This window comes from Gobio gobio (genome assembly GCF_949357685.1).
Source record: "Gobio gobio genome assembly, chromosome: 10".
Taxonomy (NCBI): domain Eukaryota; kingdom Metazoa; phylum Chordata; class Actinopteri; order Cypriniformes; family Gobionidae; genus Gobio; species Gobio gobio.
In genome coordinates this window covers 10764496-10790066 of record NC_137116.1, presented here as the reverse complement: position 1 = coordinate 10790066, position 25571 = coordinate 10764496, and the positions used below count along the sequence as shown (strand labels likewise).

Here is a 25571-nt window from a genome sequence, read left to right as displayed (position 1 = left end):
GCCAAAACTTATAAATATTAATTAAATAAGGAAAGAAAGAAATAAAAAAGGAAATAATGTCTGATTACCTTTGGCAGTTGTTTCAAGAGTTCACACTTACAAATGATCAGATAGAGTAAAAGAGTAAAATAAGACGTGCTGTCTGAGGGGATTGAGGGCTCCAACTCAGAATTTAGCCCAAACCCAGAGTTCTCCCTCGAATCCCCGGCTGGGCCAAGAGTGAGGAGTGAGGAGAAAGCTGTCGAGGTAAGGGGAGTCAGCTGTGTATAATGTATATACTCAAGTTAGATAGTGCTCTTCCCAAACTTTGTTTATAAAACATCATTTGTCATTTGAATTCTGCAATCTCTCGAGATGAAGACATGTAAGAGGCTGCCAATTAGCAGAACATATACTTGTTTAATTAGTGACACTTAGCCTACTTTTTAAAATCTTTATTTGAATATGGCAATACAATTATTTTAAAATCTCTATTTGAATATGGCAACATTCTTATTTTAAAACCTTTATTTGAACATTTCTATGATTAAATAATTAGACAGAGACCCCTCCCCTATCAGACAATCACTGTGGTCATAGTTAGGAAGCGTGATGACATCATCCATAGCAACGAGGTCAACGCCGCCCTTACTCTTAGCTTAAGACTTCTCTCTATTCCTTAGTAAAAGATGGTCTCAGCAGCTTTAGGAATAGGTTTTAAGAGAAAACTCTGGTAAAACTTTACAATACGGATGCACTAATATGCATTAATTTATGCTTGACTAATGCACAGATAATTATGAGTTAATGTGTGACTCATGAAGAACTAAACCATTTATTAATGATTACGGCATCAGCAACTAATGACCATTCTATATGATTAGATTCAGTAATGGTAACACTTTATAATAACTACACGCTATGAAGCATTAGTTAAGCATTAGTAAATAGTTAATTCATCATTTATAAAGCATTAATAGGCAGTTTATAAATACAGCTATAAATGCTTTATTCTTGATTTATAAGCATATCTATAATGTGTTTAATAATTGTATGTTCATTCTTTATAAATGATCAATTCATAATTTCTAAATGAAGTATTACATTATTTACAAACCATTTATAGGAGTTGTCAGTGGTTCATCAGATCATTTAGAAAGTGTAAGTAAAGGATTAATAAACTATTTAAATATACATTTATACATCTTATTATTTAGACATATAGTAATAGTTACTCAGTGTGTTAATACATGCTTATGTATTCATACTGTAATTCATGATTAATTCAGGTAGTTATGAAATATTTAGTAGTTGTCAGTTAACTCTTTTTGTGAGCTCATCTAAAGTGAGGACTATTTATGCCTCGTAAAGTTTTAACAAAGGAGATTTAAAGGCTCAGTTTTCTTCTGAACATAAAAAGAAAACAAACATAACACAGAGGGATATAGTACATAGAAATATTTATTTCAAAATGCAAAAAATGGAGACTGTAAAACTAGTAACTTAATATCAGATTCAAATTAAACCTCTTCAAATGTACAGAAAATGTACCGCCAGAAAACATAACTGCAGTCAAATGAAACTAAGCTTCTGCAATATGATATAAAAATACATTTCTGTTAAGTGTAAACATTGCTGAATAAAAAAAGTACCAGTGGATTACACTGGATTACAGGAGTGCCAAAATACAACAAATAAAACTTTGATGAAACAATAATAATATAAAACATTTTGCAGTGTCAAAACATTAGAGAACAGCAGATCAGAAGAGAACTGAGCCTTTAAATCTCCTTTGTAAAAGCTTTACGAGGCATAAATAGTCCTCACTTTAGATGAGCTCACAGAAATAGTTAAGCATGAATTAATGCATATTAGTGCATCCGTATTGTAAAGTGTTACCAAAACTCTTAACTAAGAACTTGTACTGCTATTTAGGAGAGCTCTTAGTGTTTTGTGAATACGGCCCCAGATGTCTAGATAAATGGTCAATAAAAAATTGGCATTCTAACCTAAATTCATATGCATAATAAAATGGAGTCAGATAAAACTAAATTAGAATTAAATCCCTTTGCCCAGCTGAAATGACCAAACACGCAAGAGACCTTCACCCGCAAATCGTAAGCCTTCATTGGGACGATTGGTCGGGCCTTACAGTGTGCTTGAATTTGTTTGCAGATGTCGAACACCAAATTCATCTTCAACACTGAAGATAAAATCTCAGGCCTTTTAGGCAAAGTTAAGCCATATCTGAAAAATGCTAAGACAAAAAAAAAAAAAACACAACCAGCTTTTCTTTGAAGCCAAAAAAGTATTTTTTAACATTATACAAATCCACTTCCTGCGCCACCAGCTTTCAATGACGATTGATATGCAGTCTGATTAAATCTAAAACAAATGAACAAATAAAAAGGCACACACCTGAACTAGTCTATCAAGGTCTTTTTTTTAACTGACAATAACATATAACATGTTTTTGGGGTGGAAATGTGGCTATACCTAAATCTAACACGGTCTGCGAAATCAAAGAAATTTGTGCATTTATCTTTGATTCTTTATTATAAGAAATGAGTGGTGAGAACATACGTTTTATGCCTCCTTTTACATTTTTTCTTCATATTTTATCCAGAGTATAAACAATTATTATTGTCATCCGCAGTATTGATTAATCATCAAAATACTCATCTCTTCTGCGAGCACTTAAACTTATCTTAAAATAAAATAAAAAACTCCCTTTTTCCCAATATTCCCTCCCTATTCTAGCTACTCTAAGCAATGCCCAACACTATAGAATTTCAGGCCCTTTTGTGATTTTTCGCCTCTTCATGATGGATCACTTCCTTTATTCCTCAGATGTAAGTCACTTTGGATAAATGAATAAATGTAAATACTTACATACTCCAGTATCAAAAGCAACATCATTTATAGAAAATATTCTCTTTCATGAACTTTGTATACAGCACATGATAACCAGATCATTTAACAGAATCTTTTTTAATTGAAATACCACTTATAGATATCATGAGCTTCTTTATATTCTCTGTGTCGTGCTATATGGTCACAGGCAGTGCAAATAGGCAGAGCAAACTCAAGGTTCAGTTGTACTAAATGAGGAGTTGGAGTGAGATATTTCCTCCAGGTAAAGAACCTGCTATATGCTTCTTCGTCCTTGTCCAGCTGAAGCAGATATTCTGCAAGCGACTTTGGATCTGGGAAGTCATTCACGTGAATGAAGGCACTGCCAGGAACAAAGTTCTCATAGTTTTTCCTGGGAGGACCCAAAACCACAGGGACGGTACCTGCAGCAAGCGGCCCGTTTATCTTCTCAGTGATGTAGTCCTTGTGGATGGAGTTCTCAAAGGAAAGGTAAAACTTGCAGCTAGCTATGGTAGGATAGTATTCGTTATAATCCAAGAACTTTGCATAAGCCTTCCCGAACATATGCACTTGGATGTGCTTGCTGAATTCTCTGTAAAACTGGTTCCTTGCTCCGACACCTGTTGAAGCAGCATTGTTACTCACAATCCAACAGACCAGTTTGTCTTTTTTGGGAATTACAAATCCCTCATCTGGTTTCTTCCTGGTGGTCAAGCGCAGCCGTACAGGAATGTCAGCGTCCTGTCTGTAGCTGAGAGTGAGGTTGAACAGGTTTTCCAGACCTGGTATTCTCTTTGTGTTGGTCGGTGATTCCACATGTAACCATATCCACCTCTGGAAAGGAGGACGAGGAGACGGAGGAAGGTTGGACAGGTCCCAACTGATGCCCTTGTGAAAAATCAAGACAGCATCTGTATTGCTGTAGAGAGCTCTATCATCCGTTATCTGACAGTTGTCAATATTGTAATACTTTTTGCAGTCACTCAGGTCAAACCTGTAATTTTCAGGCCAGGTCCACAGCAGAAGTATAGGTTTGTCTTCCACTGCTTCAGTAGAAGAGCTCTTGTTCTTGGCTGTGATGTATTGTTCGGGTCTAGGGAGTGGAAGTGGACAGTTCTTTGAAGGTGGAAACCAGAGAAACACGACACTCAGAGAGATGACACCTGCAAACGTCACGATTAGACCCAGACGACACAGCGATGAGCCATTTGTGCGTGACATTTTTGGATCTGAAGAGAAATATTGAAAAAAAAAAAGTGATTCTTTGCTTTCACAGACAAGAACAAACAAATTCCTCAATAAAAAGACAAGAGTTAGGACACAGCTCTTTGGGAGACAAAAGCTTTATGTACATACAGCTATATGAAAATGAATCATTTTATTGGTTAAGCCATTTTAGTCTTTTTTAAAGTGAATTTCTTTTTTTAAATGAATGCAGTTATTTCAGTTCCTCACCTGACTTAATGAGAATGAAAGAATGGAAGAAAAAAAAAGTTGTTTGGGTTTGTAGCACCTGTAGGATGTACCAGTGCTTGAGAAGAGATGCATGACACAGACCAATCACAGTTCATTATTCAAATATCACTATGAACCCATCCCTCCTGGCATTGTCATCTAACCAAACAAGACACACCCAAACAAGTTAATCAACACCTGTCCAGCAAATATTGTGGTTAAAGTGTAACTCATGTAGCCTGGCGTGGCCATACTCAATTCTAGTCAGAATTTGAGTCTGGTACCGCTCCATTGAGCTTTGATTATGGGGCGTGTTTCAACCGAGCCAGGAAAGACCTCAATTGGATAGACCCACAACCAATCAGAGCAACGCGTAACGTTAGTTGTCAAATGTCAACAGAACTCTTACCAAGCACTGTTACCAAGTCCGTGTTTTTCTCCATGTCCGCGGGTTGAAGCGACCCCAATTATGTGATTATCTAAACCCAGGAATGCGAATTTTAGCAGGCAACCTTGCCAAAATAACATATTTTGCCAACCAAACGTTTTGAGTAGCAATTGTGCGCGACATTGCAAAAACACTTGGAAACCCTGTCTGCACGCACGCATGATTAAGTAACGTTACAAGAAAAACATGAGTGTAAACGATCTTTGGCAGTAATAAAATAATTTAAGGATACACAGAGTACTTACCAACACGATCATCGTTTCTGAGAGAAATAGTAAAGGTGAACGCATATACGAACAAGTTCTCCGTTTAGGATAAGAGCAAATTCAACCCAAGAGCCTTGGATGACGTGGATGATTACGTTACTGTTGATCATCTGTCCATCATCGTCTAAAGCCCGCCCTGACAATTTCATTGGTCCGAACAGTTTCTGTTCGGGCATAATTCCTCCTCTATGGAGCGAGTCCAGACCGAATTGCCCGAGCAAAACATTTTGTGGGCGGGGCTAAATTCGGCTGGCATCCAGGCTATAACTCATGTGTAATTCACTGTAATTCATGTGTTGTTTTAAGCATGATCTGAAGCATTTAGAAGACTAAGGAAAATATAATTGTGTTAAAATATAGATAAAAAGATATATAGATATGTGGATGCCTAAGAACTTAAACTCACACATACACCTATCTATATTAATGACTCTTCAGTTGAAATTGTCAATACGTTTGTTCCTTCTGAAATCTATGATGACCTCCTTGGTTTTCCCTACATTATTTCTGCGGCATCACATGATCACATTACTCACCCCTAGCAAATGACCATCCCTATAGGCAGTTTTGTTATTGCTTTCAATGAGTCCTACCACAGTACTCTCATCTGCAAATTTCACAATACTGTTAGTGGGATGTTTTACAATACAGTTATAGGTATACAGACTATTTAGAGGACTGAGACAGCAGCCTTGAGGTGCTCCGATAGTGTCAGCTCTAACTGTCTGGGGGTGGCCTGTTAGGAAATCCTGTATCTGCCTGCAGATGGAATTGCAGAGGCCCAGATCTAACAGCTTAGGTATTAAACTAGAAGGTCTGATAGTATTGAAGGCACTGCTATAATCAGCAAACAGCATCCTGCCCTCTAGTACCCCTTTTCAAACAAGGCAGTTTGAGTGCTGGTTCGGAGCCAGAGCCTAGTTTCAGATTGGTTCTTTGTCTTTCCACACCCAAAGCACCAGCTCTGAACCAGGAAAAGTGGTTCTTAAGTAGCACCTAGTGTTGTAGTCAAGACCACATAAAACCGAGACCAAGACAAGACCAAGACTTTGAAGGGTCGAGACCGAGTCAAGACCAAGACCAAGACAGGCCGAGACCGAGTCAAGACCAAGACTATAGTGCAAGTCCCCACACTGCATGACACACTTATGATGAAATGTGGAATATGCAGATAACTGGCACTTCTCTCGTGTTTGTGTGGGTGTGTAAATGTACCATGAGAGAAGTTTTGATAAAATAATCAATGAGGTATTAATCTAGACACAGTCCATTATACCTAAATGAATGTGAGTGATAGGAAGTGGAATATGTATCATACAGATCCATGGATTAGTATGCTTAGTAGGCAAATTATTTAATATAGGTATATTTTTAATTTACATTTTGGTAATGTTATTGTTAGGGGTGCTCCGATTGATCGGCAACCGATCTCTATCTGCCGATAATAGCTTTGGGATGATTGATCGGCGGTCTCTAAAAGGCCGATCTCATGAACCGATCGCATGCTGACGACACATAAAACCCTGCGCCTGCCGTGAGAGCTAGGGCATGATATGCAGCGACACCGTCTCATTCTCTTTCCAGCGCGGGTAAAAGAATTATAATGCTGAAGGTGAGGTAAAATTCATATTTCTAAATTAAATAACTTACGCAGTCATTTGAAAACTTTCTGTGAGACGTAAGTTCACAAACAGCGCGAGAATCACCGCGTGCGCGCGCTCTCTCTTTCCCTCAAAATGCTCAAATGGCTTCACATCAGCACATTGCATTTGCACTAAAATCGAGATGCACAGTTGACACAGAATTTGCCACTTGCACAATTGAGGCAGTGTCGCATCGTCACTAAAGTTTATCATTTGCATTTATTTTTAAGTCTTGCCAGTGTTCAAACCGCTCAGCATTCGCGCGCTCTCCAGACTGTGAGCGCGCGCGCACACACAAACAGGCCATCTCACAAAAAGCTTGCGAGTACAAATTGCGCTGAAATGGTCAGATACACACAAATGTATGTACTAAATTACCTTCTTGACGAGTGTGCACGTAAACCCCATCGTGACTCGCGAGTGAACGTTTGTGCAACTGCATGTAACTATGAGGCGCCACGTAGGATTTAAATCAAACTTCGCTTATCAATACATACATAACACACTTGCATATACACCTATAAATGACACCAATACATATTATGTTAGTAATGAATGCATACACACTTGTGAATAACTTGCATATACATATAAACTTGACGCACGCATAGACCTATAAATACTCGCATATACATATAAACTTCCATGCATATACACCTATAAACACTCGCACATACATATACACTCACTGCACGCAGACACACCTATACACACTCGCACATACATATAAACTTCCATGCATATACACCTATAAACACTCGCACATACATATAAACTCGATGCGCGCATACACATCCATAAAACACTCGCGCACACATACAAAATTAAAACGTGGATGCATGCTTTAGTTGTGTATATATGTATATGCGAGTGATTTCATATGTAGATGTGCGTGAACGTTTCAGTGCAAACGGAAGGCATTTCAGTGTAAAAGGAAGTCATTTCAGTGTAAAAGGAAATAATTTCAGTGTAAAAGGAAGTCATTTGTGTGTACTCGGAAGTAACCTGCCTATTTACCGCATTTGCAACTTTGCAATCATGGAGAGGGATCGTGCTACAACTGAAGCAATTGGCATTTTGCGAAATGTGCTTGCTTTGCCCACTATTATTATAAGATCAATTGCTAATTCAGTTGAATCGAATGTGTCGCCTTCTGCTCAACTGCAGTCAGAATCAGAAACTGAATTGCGCACTTTGTTTCGGCCATCGGCACCTGCTGTACAAAGCATCAATAACAGGCCAACATCATCTGCCGGCAAAGTATATCGCAGGGCTCTCAAGTCTCACACACGCATTTCAACCTGCTCACACGCCACACCTTGTATTTCTCACGCAGAGAAATTTCCAGGATAATGCCCACCAAATTGCGCCGCTATTAGAGAGGAATCAAGTGAGTTCCACATAGAGTTCAGAAGTCCCTGCCACGCACCAGCCAATCAAATAAAAAATACAGCTACCGAACAGCCAATCAGAAATGCTGTATCCGGGTAAGATTTAGATATTCCCTCAACAACAACGTTTACATTCTGCCACCTACTGGTGGTTATTTTAGCGTTTTTTTTCCAACATTTCTTAATTGTATATTCAAAAATATTCTTAATTGTATATTCAAAAATATTTAAAACAATCTCATAACATTTTTCAGTGTAAATTATTTAATTTGATTGGCAACAGCCCTACAGTGTCTTATTTATAGATCAAATTTAAGAATATAAAATGAAAGCTGAATCATAGCCTATATTTAATAAGATTATGGGAAAATGCACTTCATAAAAGGTAAAAATATAAAAGATATGCAGATTTAAATATCTCAAAGCTGATTGAACACTGGTGAGACTATTGCTTCAGAATAAATTATATTTACAACACAGTAAATTCTGAAAAGAAATATTCCAAATTATTATGGATTATTAATTTGCCTCTTCCCTGACATATTTCTTGGAAATAGAGAAATGCAAGAATTAATACTATGCACACACACACACACACACACACACACACACACACACACACACACACACACACACACACACATACACACACACAGAAATGTTAAATTAAATTAAAAAAAAAATATCATTATTTATTTATTTATTTATTTATTTATACAAATTAGTGTCATTTTTCAGATCAGAACCTCGTCCCCACCCAAACCCCTGCTGCCGTCGCCAAAATCTCTGAATTCAGTTCAAAACTTGAGAGCCCTGATATCGTCTTCATTGCACCTTGAACAAGCAAATAAAACACTAACAAACGTAACAGCTATTAAGGTCACTCTGAAATTCATGTCGATCTGCGTGAGGAAGACCCCATTAATGACTTCCTTTTACACTGAAATGACTTCCTTTTACACTGAAATGCCTTCCGTTTGCACTGAAAAGTTCACGCACATCTACATATGAAATCACTCGCATATACATATATACACAACTAAAGCATGCATCCACGTTTTATTTTGTATGTGTGCGCGAGTGTTTTATGGATGTGTATGCGCGCATCGAGTTTATATGTATGTGCGAGTGTTTATAGGTGTATATGCATGGAAGTTTATATGTATGTGCAAGTGTGTATAGGTGTGTCTGCGTGCAGTGAGTGTATATGTATGTGCGAGTGTTTATAGGTGTATATTCATGGAAGTTTATATGTATATGTGAGTATTTATAGGTCTATGCGTGCGTCAAGTTTATATGTATATGCAAGTTATTCACAAGTGTGTATGCATTCATTACTAACATAATATGTATTGGTGTGGATTTCATATTAGTGTGCACGTGCATTTCATATATGTATTTTGAACATCCAATAGTATACATGTATATGCGAGTAATTTATAGGTGTATATGCACGTGTGTTATGTATGTATTGATAAGCGAAGTTTGATTTAAATCCTACGTGGCGCCTCATATGTAACTGTATCCGTGTTCGCTCTTAAAGTGACAGCTGTCGAATAAACTGCTGCTGTCTCTGAGTTTCTCTTTGTCTTGTGTTGTTTGATGAACCTTTATGACACTCACTGCTCTTGAATGACTAACTTTTGCAACCTTAAGTGTAAGGATTAATCTAATTTACTTTATTCAGGGAAGACCAATATTAATTTACATTTGATTTCTTATTAAATGTCTTTAGTATTTCTTACCTCAATACTAATGTTAGACCTACCTGAAAATTTGTCTTTAAAAACAAAAATGCACTGCATAATCAAATATTTAGGTGATGTAAGAATCGGTTTTGGTGCCAAGACAAAAGCTGAGATACACACCTCAGCAATTGAACAATGAAAGTCACTAATCTTGAGAGAAAGATCTCACAGAAACTGTGTGACAACACCCTGACAAACATTCCTCCCCCCTCCCCATTTTGCCCTCTCCTTGTTCTGGTTTCAAGTCACCAAATGCAGATATACCAGTGATGATGTATCTTGTAAATCTATTGTTTTATCCCTTTCATGTTTGATGTCTTTTTAAAGGTCTCAGTGCGAATGGTAAAATGGTCTCAGTTTCACTGCAGTCACTGGTAGTATTAGAAAGATTGGAAAACTAATGAGAATTCAGTCCTCCTTTTGAGGAATTTCTTCAAAGATATCTGATCCACTCCCCCAAAACCAGGTGGGGGCGTTGCAAATATTTACAAACCTTTTGTTCTAGTTGAAGTATTTAAGGCTGGATAATCCAACTCTCAGGGGGAAAATTCTGAAGTCAGAACCCCCCGTGCGGTGCAAACTGCATGTATTGTGCCAGACATGATGACTCTTTTAAATTATTTTCATATTCACTGTTAAAAATTTGTTGTAATTTTACAGGAAATTCCTGGCAACTAGTTGCCGTAAATTTACAGCAAGTAAGATACAGTATTTTTCCTGTTTTTTTAATACAATAAAGTACTGTATTTATACAGCAATACTACTGTGATTATTACAGTAAAATGCTGTAATTTATTATAATTTCCTGTAAATTTACTGCAACTCAGTTGCCAGGAATTTCCTGTAATTTTACAGGACAGAATTACAATGAAATATTCCTGTTATTTGTAAATATACAAATACAATAAAATACTGTAATTTTCTGTCTTCCGCAATTAACAACAAAACAATGGCCTCTTTTCTTTGTTTTATTAACACTATGAAACAACACATTACACACTTATAAAAGTATCCACTTTTTTTTTCATACAAAAATTACAGTCTCACGGGAGAATCCAGCTCATTTCCAGATGTCCAGAGAACCCATCATCAGGGGGGAGGTGGGGGTTTACTATAAAGGCTCACACCACTACTAGCCCATCAACTCAAAAGTCCAGGAGTTCTTAAGAAGGTGCAGACAGTTGTGTTGAGCCTGTGTCTCTTCTCTGCTTTGCTGCCCGCCTGGGAGAGAGAGAGAAAAAAAAAAAAACGTTTCACGTTTTCATATCTGTTGATGAATACAGTGTAAAAAAATAAAAAGTTACCTAATTCCTACTTGCTCATAGAAGAAAACTACCTTGATGTATTTAACGTTAACAATTTATATATTACAACAACTTCACATTAGAATATTTTATGTGAATTTAAACAGTTTCCAGTCAGGATTTCTTTTTCAAATGGTTAAAATGTACATTAAAAAGTTGGATGGAGACCCAGCTATTGCCGTTAAGTGTCTGTTCTATCTAGAGTTGGTATTCATTCCCCTGCAGGACATTTATTTAAACAGAAGAGTCTGACAGACAGCAGTTTAACATCACAAAATTTGACATTAACTAATTAATGAAAGTCGTAAAGTATGGTCATGGTATTTAGCAGATGCTTTTGTCCAAAGCGACAAAATATACAGTAGATGCATACATACAATGACATATATTGAAGAAAAACATTGTTAAAGCCAATGTAATTCTAAATGTTAAGTTGTTAAAGGGTTAGTTCACCCAAAAATGTAAATCCTGTCATTTATTCCTCATGTCGTTCCAAACCCATAAGACCTTCGTTCATCTTCAGAACACAAATGAAGATATTTCTGATGAAAACCGAGAGCTCTCTGACCCCTGCATAGACAGCAATGTAACAAACACTTTCAAGGGGCAAAAAGGAAGTAAAGACGTCGTTAAAATCTTCCATGTGACTCCAGTAGTTCAACCTTAATTTTACGAAGCAACGGTAATTATTTTTAGGCGCAAAAAACAAACAAAATTACTTTATTGAACAATTTCTTCTCATCTGTGTTAGACTTCCTAGTTCTACGGCAGAACTTACTTATGCGTCGTGGTGCTCATGTGAACAGTGTCGGCCAATGGTAAGCCAGCGTTCTGAAGACGCTGCACTGTTTGCAATATGTGAACAGAGTCGGACACAGGCTAGAAGAAATTGTTGAATTAAGTAATTCTTTTTGTTTTATTGCGCACAAAAAGAATTTTCGTGGCTTAATAACATTAAAGGGTAAGTTCACCCAAAAATGAAAATTCTGTCATTAATTACTTACCCTTATGTCGTTCGACACCCGTCAGACCTCCATTCATCTTCAGAACACAAATGAAGATATTTTAGTTGAAATCTGATGGCTCTGAAAGGCCTCCATTGGCACAATGCACTTTACACTCTCAAGACCCTTAAAAGCTACTAAAGACGTTGTTACAAAGTCCATCTCACTACAGTGGTTCTAAAATAACTTTATGAATCGGCGATAATAGTTTTTGTGCGCAAAAAAACCCTAAATAACGACTTACATAGTGATGACGATTTCAAAACACGGAATCATGAAGCTTTGAAGCGTTATGAATCAGCGAGTCGATTCATGATTCGGATCGCACGTCAAACCGCCAAACTGCTGAAATTTGGTGATTCAAACCGCTGATCGACTCGCTGATTCATAACGCTTTGAAGCTTCATGAGGCCGTGTTTTGAAATCGTCATCACTATGTAAGTCGTTATTTAGGGTTTTTTTGCGCACAAAAACTATTATCGCCGATTCATAAAGTTATTTTAGAACCACTGTAGTGAGATGGACTTTGTAACAACGTCTTTAGTGTCTTGAGAGTGTAAAGGGCCATTGTGCCAATGGAGGCCTTTCAGAGCCATCAGATTTACACTAAAATATCTTCATTTCTGTTCTGAAGATGAACGGAGGTCTTACGGGTGTCGAACGACATGAGGGTAAGTAATTAATTACAGAATTTTCATTTTTGGGTGAACTAACCCTTTAAGGTTAAACCACTGGAGTCACATGGACTATTTTAACGATGTCTTTATTTCCTTTCTGGCCCTTGAAAGTGTTCGTTACATTGCTGTCTATGCAGGGGTCAGAGAGCTCTCGGTTTTCATCAGAAATATCTTCCTTTGTGCTCTGAAGATGAACGAAGGTCTTACGGGTTTTAAAGAGGAATTAATGACAGGATTACATTTTTTTGGGTGAACTAACCCTTTAACAACTTAACATTTAGAATTAAATTGGCTTTTACATTGTTTTTCTTCAATATATGTCATTGTATGTATGCATCTACTGTATATTGTATGTCGCTTTGGACAAAAGCGTCTGCTAAATACCTTAACCATACTTCACCAAATTTGATATTAATTAATTAATGAAAGTCGTAATGTTAAACTGCTGTCCGTCAGACTATGGCAATAGCTGGGTCTCCATCCAACTTTTTAATGTACATTTGAAAAAGAAATCCTGACTGGAAAAAAATTCACATAAAATATTCTAATGTGAATAAAAACTTTTATTTGGATTGACTCGATATTTCGTAGAGATAACAGAGCTGATGGAAATGCTCTCTAATTAGAATGTTTTTTTTTGAGTGTGCCAAATTTGTACGAATGCACTTAATGAGCAAATGAGTTGGATGGAAACCTGTCTATTGACATCAATGCATATAGTATATCATAGAGCCTAATAATACTGGACAAAAAGGAAGTGATTAATGGGACTTTCCATATGAGAATGATAGATCTATTTTCTTTATTAGTGTGTAAACAGTTTAAACATACCTTTGGACAAATTCAAGAGTGCTTGAGGCCTCTTTAGGATACTGCAAGTTGATGTCGTTCCATGGACATCATCCACTTGTCCGCATAGTGTCTCTCCTGAAATGCATTACAATATGATAACTAAAAGAGCACTAGAAAACTGCACGACAAACACACACAAGTGGCGATGTTGGCATGCAGAATTCCAGCACAGTGCTATTAAACAAAAAAGGGAAGAATATACCTTGCACAATTAAGCAAGGTGTAACGTTACTGGGTAGGGTCTCTCTCTGGATATCAGCAGCTGTGGCATTGGGCTAGGGAATAAAAATGTAAACATTACAAAAGGTAAATTACACAGCAAATTCCAATTACTATTATTTTAATATTCCATACAGTATGCCAGGCAGCCATATATAATTTCAGACAAAGAAAATGGTCCACTCAACACAGAAGAAAAAAATGGCTAATATTTTTAATATACTGTATGTATGCTACACCATCTAAAACAGTTAAAGGATGTTAGCCAGTCAACTCCCTATAGCGGTTCAGAGTGTCTATGGAATATTAGAATAATTTTGAATAGATAGTCTGTGTGAAGACTATATTATCAACACAATGGTATTGCACAAACAATTTACAATTGCTATCGTCATTGTGGTGGTTTTCCATTAGTTACTAGTTCAGCTCGCCTCAACTGTATTCACCATGTTTGCTTTTCCATTGTGAAAATCTCATGCCTTGTGGCTGTAAGGTAACTGTGACTGTACCCGTCGAAGTAACAAGGCGAGCCGATGAGATGACGTTCAAGTCAACAGCTCTGGTTCTGATATAATTGACAACAAATCCGTGTCTGAAATAATCCAGCTAGGAGCCGATGTGCAGCTAATTTACTCCCGCGGCGGTGTTACAGCTGCTGCTGAGTTTGTCTACGTTAGTAACTTATGATTCCTTCGGTGTTGACCGTTCAGGGCCGCGGTGAAGTTCGTGTCTTAGTCTATCAGTTAAGTTGGATAGAGTAAGACGCGAACTTCACCGCGGTCAGTTCAGGTTTCTACCGGGAGCGAGCGAGTCGAGGCGAGCTAATTTTAGTAACGGGACCTAACGCTAATGTCACGGAAATAGACCAAACTAAACAAACAGCACTCACTCAGATCACCGGTATTAATATATCCATAGACTTATAAAATAAATGTCATGTTACATACCTGAGATATTCCTTCTTCCAAAAAGGGTTGAATACTTCTGGTACCGTTGGCCGGCTGGCCGCGTAAATTTCGAAATTCAAACAGCAGCGATCCCACAATGCAATGCGGTTGCTGTAAAATAACGCTTCTACAGTGTAGTTACAATAATATTACAGGACTGACCAAAAATTTCCCGTCATGCATTTGCATTTACAGGAAAACCGTGAATACAATACGTTGTTGTAAAATTTATTGTAAAAATTACATCAATTGCTAACAGTGTTGCTTTGCACTTGTGTTTTATGTTTTTAGGCTGATCAGTTGTGTACCATGGATTCTTGTTTACTTATTTACTTTTCCTGGCTGGCCAAAATAAATGTTAATCTTGATTTATCTTGTATGATTCCGAAATCATTATTCTAGTATGGATCGATGTATACTCCTTTATTACCGCAAAATCTAGGGTTATGATAGATCACACCGATGACGCCACGACTAAAGCATGGGGCGCAGCGTGCGCGATATTCCGATTCCTGACTATCGCTGGGTTAGCAAGTTGTAGTCTGTGAATATTAATAAAATTACACTTTTTGTGGAGTGAGCATGTGCAACCATTTAAAGGTAAAATATTCACTCTGCACCCTCTGACTAATTACAGAAGTAACCGATTTGTGCCTGTGAGCGCGCGGTCCGGACGCGTCATGTCTCTCTGCGATATTGGGTCTCTCGATGAACGAATATGAAAACTAGGAAGATACAAAGAAAATCAACGATCTAAATTAAATCGCAACTAATCGTAAAGTCAGCTGATAAACTCTAAATGTAGCACACTTTATGGAGTCACTTAGAATTGGAGTCAGATAAAATTATTAATGGAGTTAGATTTAAAATGAGATATCAATAAATTAAGAGAACTTCACCAAAATGCTGAAAAGTCTTACACGCAGAATTCCTTTTGACCAAATCATTAGCATCCTGTTTTTGGGCTAATGGATGGAAATTTACAGTAAGATAATTATATACATTTATTATATACATTTATTTGGGAAAGATGGCCTACAGTAGCCTCAAGTTATCTCATTTTCTAAAATAAACACTTGGTGGTTCTTCAAGATCTTGACTCTAGCCTATTTCTACAGTTTTTTTTTTCTCAATACAGTTAATTTAGAGTTAGTTTCATTTCTACAAATGGTGCAAACTCTGCAAGATTATAGATAAAAGATTCCCATTCCCTTGCCTTAAGTTCTGTGATCGGCAGTGATCTGCAATCGGCAGATCATGATCTTGGTAATCGGCCCCAAAAATGCTGATCGGAGCATCTCTAGTTATTGTGCAGCTTTATTGTGCAACGGGGAGGGAAACCCTGTTTTTGCATTTTATTTTTATTAACTACAGTATGTTTTTACAAATATTTCACATGTGGTTTGACGTACAGTAGGCTATGTGTTTGGTTAATATTGGCAGAAGTACTGCGGGGAGGGTTGAATATGAGTTTTGGTACAGCAAAATTTGCTAACATCACTTGCACTTAGTTTACCTTTCTTTATGCTTCCTTTCTAAATGTTGATAAAAGTTTGACGTGGTCCATGCCGTCTCACACAAACTTCATCTGTGGTGCTTATGCGTAGTATTGCGGTGCGTAGCTATGCGATGCAGGAGCAGCAGGAGCTTTTGTGCTTTCACAAATCATGCGTTTGTTTACCACAAACACAGCATTTATTTATTTTTAATTCTAATCCATTATTTTTTATTACTGAACATGGCTTGTCAGCATTTCAATACACGTTTAAATGCACTACACTGTAAAAAAAAATCCCCGTAAAATTTACGGTAAAATAAACGGCAGCTGTGGTTGCCAGAACTTTACCGTAAAAAATACGGCAGTAACGTTTTAGGTTTTTAGGGACAGCACCATATAATTTAAAGGTTTATAATGTAATAATTACAGTTAAAAAAAAATATTTTACAGTTTAAAACCATATAATTTAAAGGTTTCTTTTGTAATGATTATGTTTACACTGTAAACAATTTACGGTAAAACTGAAATAATGTTAAATTACCAACCTATTGAAATACAAATATCTGTTATGTACCTTTGATATATATACGGACAACCACCAATCACAGTGCTGATGAGAATCACATGAATCAAAGCTCACCACAAGCAGCTTTTAAGAGGACAATACTAATATATATATACTAATATATATATATACTAATATATATATATACTAATATATATATATATACTAATATATATATATATATATATATATATATATATATATATATATATATATATATATATATATATATATATATATATATATATATATATATATATATATATATATATATATATATATATAATACCTAAAACGTTACTGCTATTTTTTTTTACTGTAAGTTCTGGCAACCACAGCTGCCGTTTTTTTACCGTAAATTTTACGGGGATTTTTTTTTACAGTAAAGGTGCTCAGTGTCATTCATACAAACACCATCATGGTAAAACACATGAAATTTAAAGAATGCATTAAACATTCATTTAACAACATCCGATGTAACATAAAACCCTAATGTACATAAATGATTAGAAAAAACAAAGAAGAAACATAGTTATTGCAATGAAAATACATAAAATGCGAAGTGTCATGCAGGGAATTCTGGGAATGTCAATTTACGGGTTTTCACTGTAAATTACACAACGACTTGTTGTTGTTCACTTCCAAAACTGTGAATTTAACGGTATTTTACTGTAAAATTAAATGAAATGTAAGGTTAGATCTATTACAGTTATTCACCGTATATAGTACGGAAACTTTTTGTTAACCAATTAACTGTTTTTCACCGTAGCATTTTTACAGTAAAATACCGTTAAAATCACAATCATTTTTTACAGTGTACATTTAAACAACATTTTATTCAATTCATTACTTTATATCTGTAACCTAACACTTTAGATTTATACTATACCTTACGTTGCTCACGCAAGTGGCAAAACATTTAAACATGGACCTATGTTATGTTAAAATCAAAAACATTTTACATTAAAATTTACAATAGACAAAAAAAAATCTAGTCTTTTCTTTAATTTTTAAATCTTTTTACAATAAATCCTGCAGGTCGTAAAGAACTTTGTTTTTCCACCTCCATGAAAGGACGAGTGCTCTCCAAAAAGCCATGTGTTGACTTTGAGTAGATTTTAAGTTGTATGCATCTTTTGTGAAATTAGCTACTAGATTTTATAGTAATTCTGTTCTGTCACTTTAATTCAGCGCGTGTAGAATAGCAAAAAGTAGACTTGGTGCGGAAACGATCGCAGCACTGCTGCAGACGTGCTCCTGGAAGCTTTTTTGCAGATAAACTGTTTGTTTAGGTAGCCAAATTGTATAACATAAGATTTGGCTGACATCTCCCCGACAGCCACGGTCAATCACACTGATGCAGGGCCGGATTAACAATTTCCTGTGCCCTGGGCAACAAGACTCAAGGGCCCCCCTGCCCCTGCCCCAAAGCAACAATCGCAAAGTCGCTATCAGCAAGAGCATATAGCCTATACTTCTATACTAAAAAATCAGGCTTCTGCAATGCTCAGTGGAGATGTATGTAATAGCCTCAGCATAAAGTGCATTCAAGAGACAGAACACTAATGATGCACTAATGTTTAACATAACTTTTTACAATTAATCTTTCACAGAACTTAGTGGCTGCTCCAGAGTAATTATTAAATGTTTCAATATAGCCAATCAACCTATATTTTGACTGCAACAGTGAAATAAAGCAGACAGCTAGGGAAGCCTTAACCTAAAACCAGAGATTTTGTATTCCTAAAATGCTACCATGTGAAATTGTGGCTATTTTTGGAATATGTTTCATAATGTCGACTAATTTCAATTCCTTTTCTCTTTTACATTTTCTTTTAGCGCTCCTGCTTAAATTTCAGACAGTGTTGACTGATTGGGTCGACGATTCCAAGCCCAAAAGCTCACTAAAACCCACCCAATTCAAGAAAAAAACACCCAAAATTTGAACTGCCAAAATAATTTGATATCATTTTATTGCCATGTCAATCAAGGCTGATTAGCACCATTTTATCTCCTTAAAACAAAATAATGATGTAAAAATAAAAAATAAATCCCAGGAAAATGGATCAAAACAGGGCATTCAAAAACAGTCATGCATGACATGGAAAAACACATGCATCATTTTCAAATGTCAACAGTAAGAATAAACTAATTTAAGTGCAAAAAGTGCCCAATATAATCAGAATAAACAATGTAATTAGCGGGCATTTCGCACACATTACTGCACACACCACAGCCAAAATGTGTCATTCACTGATGCTGAACAATATTCCTACAACAAAAAATTAACAACAAGAATGCGTTTACTTTTGTGCTGTGCTTTAACTTCAGATATAACTAAGTTAGTAACGTTATGTCTTTCGTGAAGTCAGTGGCGGATCTAGAAAATTTTACATGGGGGGGCAAAGGGGTGGCAAGAGGTCTTGGCAGGGTGGCAGGGGTAGACGGTACATGGAAATCACTATATGTGAATTGCTTAAACTACAGTACTTATTGTTTAATCATGCCCTTACACACTACAAAGGTTTTTAATTCACAACAGGAATAAGCCCAGTGTTCAAACAAAACAAAACAGTATAAAAAGCAAAATGAAAATATAAAAAAGTACCATAATTGTGTCCAAGCTGCAGTGGACTGCAAATATACAACAGTGGACAATACTCAAGTTCTTATTATAATTAAAAACTTATAATTACAGTCCACAAATGAAATGACCCATGATCACCCATCTTTTTTAGGAAAGCTTAAGCCGACTGTTGTTGTGCTTTGCAGCAAAATGTTTCAAAAACAGCGTTATGTGTTTCTCAACATGTTACAGTGTTTACATGGTACAATTTCTGGTAAGCTACACTTTTTTGTTATTTCAATTCAATTAAATTATTGTGATTTGATTTAATATTGACTCATTTGGATAAATATTAGGCACACAAGATGTACCTAATCTCAAGAAAAAACAACTCACCTAATGCTGTAAACATACAGAGAGCCCTATCAGCTGGCAGTGTTATTTAAGGTTAAAAATAACTCAAATTACATATAATGCGTTTTTTTTATTATAATAACAACTTTATTTAATTATATAAATAAAAATATAATAAATATGTAATATGGTACACTACACATATTTAGCAAAATATTCTCGACTATAGCACATTTCTAGCCAACTATGTGCTATAGCCTAAATGGCTAAATCATTAAATCATAATCATTAAATGGCTTTCCTGAGGTAAATGTTATGTGCCATAATTGTTCTCCAGTTGTTATATTGACCCCTTTGTTAGATTGATTGGTCGATATTATGTATGATGAATATACATTTAGGTAAGTTTTAGGCTACTGTTTCTTTCAACATTGTTCATTCGTGTTTATTTACTATTAGCTAGAGATGATCGGTCCACGTGCAGCTAGGGATCTGTCACGTAACATTTACAAGCGCCAAAACGGCATTTATTGTTTGAATTTCGTAATAAAAGTGACAGAATCTGAGAGCTGAGATTTTTTTTTATATCATAAGTAACCTGCTCTGTCTTGTCTGTCGGTCTCCGTGTCCTCTTTGCTTCGCGATTTTTCTGTGCGTGAGAGCGTGAAAAGTGTCAATTGCGCGTGTCTCACGGTGAATGCGTGAGATTTGGCAGTTATGGATACAATATTTTTATATTTTTTATTAAGCTGTTCTTGTCTTTACTAAAATCAAAATTAGGCTAATCAAAGGGAAGAGTCTCTTACGAATCACAACCGCTGATTTTGGCTAACGTAAGACTAGCTGTTTTTGCTGCTGCTGAATCGTCTTTAGCATACAATACATTCATTACAAATGTAATTTTAAGTTAAAAGTGTGTTTAAACTACACCTGGGGAAACTCACTTCACCTTCAGGGGCTCTGGGGCAGCTCAGTCTCTCCAGTCGGTTTGTAGGGCCACCGCACCGCAGCAGACTCGCTATCGCTGTGTGTGAGCCAGACTGAGCGAACGCCGCTCTGCACGTTTGAATCAGGGACGTAGCTAAGTATTTGAGGGGCGGGGGGAGGGGTATTTTATGTATTTTAATTTTAATACATTTAAAATAAAAAATTAAATGGTTTACTTTTGGTAAATGTATTGGACATACTGGCGGGTTGTTTTTACAAGTACAGTTTTTGGATCATCAAAGTTAGGGGGGCAGCTGGGGGGGCAAGGCTCTAGAGTGGGGGGGCACCTGCCCCCCCTTGCCCCCCTGTAGATCCGCCCATGCGTGAAGTACATATTTATAGAACATAACGCAGAACTTAACACAGTCAAAATGGATTAATCGTTGATTCAAACCTCTTTCAGCAGCTGTTGGGACGAGTAGAGCGCAGTCTAGACGCTTTAAAAGGTGCAGATGTCCTGATCAGGCCAGTGTGCACACCATGATGCTCAGGAGTCATATAAGTTACTAGCCTATTCGATTTCAATTCAAGTCATTCAACCTCTTGGAGTTAGTTATATGTATAAAGAGTCTTTGAGTCACAGGTAATCCACGTTTTGAGAGTTGGATCCCTCTCCCACTCATTACTGTAGATAACTTACTGTATATTTATGCCACTTTGGCATAGCGATCATTTGATATCCAGCGACAATTTCGCGCTGAAAACCTGTCATGAATGAGCGCGAGTCGCGACTCCCTGCTGATCGCTGATTGGCTGAAAGTGCGTGCTCGTCAGCGACGTCAACACCAACGCCAGCTGACTCTACGCTGAACGCTGGGCCGGTGTGTGTCATGATGCACACTTGAGTTTGTTATTAACCAATTAGACTATACAATTTAGATGTTTGAAAACCACCAAACTGACCCCAAACCAACCCAAAATTTTGTCCACCTGCCCAAACCCGTTTTTAACCGCACAATAAAATTCAAAACCGCCCAATCTGGCAACACTGATTTCAGAGCGTCAAGTCACGTGATTCGACTTGACAGCTCGTCCTCGCTCGCTGCACAGCAGCGCAAGAAGCTACAGACACTGTTTTTTACGTGATTTAACATATGTTGATCGAACGGGTTGCAAAAATATAATTAGGAAAGTAAGGATTGCGTTTATAACGTGATCTAACATAATATTTGACAGTGCCCATGGCCCCTTAGATGTCCTGTGCCCCTGGGCAAGTGACCAGTTGCCCTAATGGTTAATCCGGCCCTGCACTGATGGCACAACTTGCTCTCCTGTCTCCAGCATTCACGTGTGGAGTGTGTGTGTGTGTGTGTGTTATGTGATATGCGATGTGGGTGGTGGCAGCGCATGGAGGGAAGGGGTAAATCGCACCATAAAGCAATCAGTAAAAACTAAAAACATTTCAAATTAGACACGAGTCAAGTTCTTGGTCGGAAGTTTAATGTCTAATCACAGTAATGATGTAAACAAATAATGTTGTGATATGCCATCAGTTGTGGTCTTGATCGGTCTTCAAATAAAATACAAAGCCCTCTTTGTCTGAGACCGAGTAAAAAAGACCTTTAAAAAGTGGTCTCGAGACCAAGACCGATCTCGAGTACTACATCACTAGTAGCACCAAAACATTGCTGGTCTAGAAGTAAGAACCGCTTGCGTCAGGAGCTGGGTTACCGCAACCAACAAGACGAACACAAACTTGTGACCGCCATTTCAGAAATAGCAGCCAATCGAGCTAATAGCTACTCGATTGTAATCTCCGTCTATACAAATTACGGCGAGCTGTGTTTTGATGCCGATGTAGTAACGCAATGTTGACATCAACATTGTTGTATTTTTTATGCCTAAAACATTATACAAATCCCCAAAACCCATGACATTTAGAAACTGATCTCACCTGCAGGTTAAGGATGTCAGACGTTGTTCCAGGAGCCCCTGGCGGTGTCCTAAAGCCTGCTCAGCCTCGAGTTTGAGTGCACTGGGCAGGTTGCTTGCAATTTTATATAAATATCTAGATCTCACTTAATATAGAGACCTAAGGAAAAAGTTCATAAGAATAACCACTGAATGGTTTCCTCCTTTTTACTTAGAATTTTATTTCAGAATAATAAAAAGTACAATCATTCAAAAATAAAGAATAAATAGCAAAAGTAAAATAACATCGTTTTGTCTTCACCCGAAGTGCAACCCCGAACCAATGTGTGCCCAATCCTTTATCCTGCACACATCCTGGGGCGGTTCCGCAGAAGTCATAAAACAGTCCCTTATATGGTTAGCTATAACACCCTTTGGACCTTAAGCGCAAGTTTAATATTTGTCCAAAGGTTGTAACAAGTATCACATCTAGCACACATACATTATAAGTGTAAGGTTTTCTAGGGTTCAGGGGGCCTCTTTGTTAAAACCATACTCTAGTGATATATGGTTGACAGTTAAGTTGAGCTTCCCTTTTTCCTTATCTTCACAACACCTTGAACACAGATGGTTTGGTAAAATAAATAACACTTTGTTAAAATAAAACTTGTTCTCAACTCATCATGTAGAATATAAGAACATGAATATAAGAACACTTCTAAATAAGGGGAACTAATATTCTCCCCATCTAAGATAGAATATCATAAAAACACACATAGCTGTTTACAAGGCAAGTTCGGTTGGTCTTAGGTATCTAGAGATCCGAACTTCTCTTGTAACTTAAACATTTCACAATTAGGGCATGCAAATTCACTTTCCAACATGAGACTCTTAAAGGGGGGATGAAACACTCACATCTCATGTCAATCTTGAGTACCTATAGAGTAGTATTGCATCCTTCATATCTCCGAAACGTCTTTAGTTTTATTATATTTATAAAAGACAGATACACTGTACAGAGTCTTTCCGAAAAAAAACGAGCGGCTGGGGGCGTACCGTGTGGGCGGAGTTAAAGAATGATGAGCGCATGCAGCTATTGCGTTGACAGCGTCAGAAAGCTGTGACATCCTTAAACGTGGAAAAGACGTTATCCTAAATAAACCATTGAGATCAATCAGATTTAGCCATTCATATATAATCCAGAATTAGATCTAGAGGTTGAAATTGAACAGGAGAAGCAGCAACGACGACTACAGCAGGACGTCTCAATGGTATATGTACTGTAACTGTAACTTATATACTTGCTTAGCGGCTTGTCATGCGCAAGTTTTACAAAACTTTTTTTAGAAAAACAATGGAATAGTAGCGCATTTGAGTCGATAGATAACAACACAAAAACATTTGAAGCAGTTTTTCTCACCGCCTACTTCCAAAACACGACCGTGAACCTTAATCGCTGGGACTGCTCCATCTTTCAGCATTAGACGAGCTACAAATCCGGAGTTGAACTGTACCTTGTTTACAAACCATCGTCGCCGAAATTCAGGGAACCAACAAAAACATTTGCACAACTCCGTTGCTACTCCGGAAAAACAAACTCCATCCACTGTCCCATTAACGCTGGGTTCTTTGGGAAGCTGTGCAGGGTTGTCTTGCCCTGACAACCAAAAACACACTTCTTTGGTGACATTGTTGATTTCGTGAAATCCTGTTACTGCAGCGCGCAGCCGATGACTTCCCTAAAGCCGTGCAGAGCGCGTTAATCGGAGTGCATTTGCTCTCTCGCTCTAGTCGTGCAGGCGCCCTACCGGGAGAAGAGCCCGTATGGCCCGTACAAGGACATTCCGCCCTTGCCGACGTCAGATAGACCCATACTCTGAAAAAAACGTTCCGAAACTTATGAGAAACCGGAAGGGGTATTTTTGGCACAGAAATACTCAATCAAACGGCCAACTTTTTTTTAAAACTTTGTCCATGTTTAGCATGGGAATCCAGGTCTTTAACAGTGTAAAAAGTACGCATGAAACAGCATTGTGCAGTGTTCTCAAGCAACCAGCAACAAAGATCCCACGTTGAGTTCAACTCTAGAACAAGGATGTTGGTTGGATGGAGTCTCAACACCAGGGCGGTGTTCAGAATATCAATACAACGATGCATTGTCATGAACTCCTGACAAAAAGCGCGTATCGATAGAGCAGCTGCCGTATCGATACTGTGTGCTTTTGAATGTAAACAATTATCACATGACGTCAAGTGGTGCCAATTTTAGCAAAGCGAGCAGCAGTGCGACTGCGAGACATTCAAAATGGATAAGAGGATTTTGTTACCGTTTTTACTTTTGTGGAATATGTTTTAAGTTTTGTTTAGCCATTGAGCATTGTTGACGCGCTTCAGTGTCACTATAATTGACACTATAATTTAGGGCTGGGTAAAAAAATATTGATTTCTCGATTTTAATCGTTTCTCATTTTCATGAACCGATATATATATTTTTAAATTAAAAGAATAGTCATCCTGTTTACAGTTGATGAATAAATGGAGCATTGTAGCGCGCCTCCCATCCATTAAATTAAAATAATATTTGTGCTTTGTTACAATATGACACAAATTCTCAGATTTCAAATTAGTCCATTTTATTACAAAATTCAAAAACATAAATACTGGCACTGTGGCGTGAGATCGCTCTGGCGCAGCTCATCTCAAGAGAAGCAGCACATGAACTGATCATCTTTTCCGCTTTAATACTAGTTACAGCACTAAATAAACATGAATGAGCATCTGAATGTGTTAAAAGATACAGTACAACTTACCAAAATCAGTATCACGTCTTATGTAATCGCTCAATCAGTATTTCAAACGTGGAAAGACGTCAGCTTGTGAATCGAAAAGCAAAAGGAAGAGATTTTCTAAGCTTTTTTTGTGACAATTGATTTAATTTAATTT

General features: G+C 37.2%; 1 protein-coding gene across 1 annotated transcript; it reads right to left on the bottom strand.

Moving 5' to 3' along the window:
• Nucleotides 1-1429: 1429 nt before the first annotated feature.
• Nucleotides 1430-22749, bottom strand: LOC307132288 (4-galactosyl-N-acetylglucosaminide 3-alpha-L-fucosyltransferase 9-like). The gene is made up of 2 exons (XM_079826494.1): nucleotides 22672-22749; nucleotides 1430-4082 (listed from the first exon to the last, which is right to left on the bottom strand). The coding sequence occupies exon 2, from the start codon at nucleotides 4072-4074 to the stop codon at nucleotides 2971-2973; it is 1104 nt and encodes a 367-aa protein (XP_079682620.1). The 5' UTR covers nucleotides 4075-4082; nucleotides 22672-22749; the 3' UTR covers nucleotides 1430-2970.
• Between the last annotated feature and the right edge of the window lie 2822 nt (nucleotides 22750-25571).

Bases quoted from the DNA above. Each gene is read 5' to 3' on its own strand.
- LOC307132288 (XM_079826494.1), bottom strand. From the start codon at position 4,074: ATGTCACGCACAAATGGCTCATCGCTGTGTCGTCTGGGTCTAATCGTG.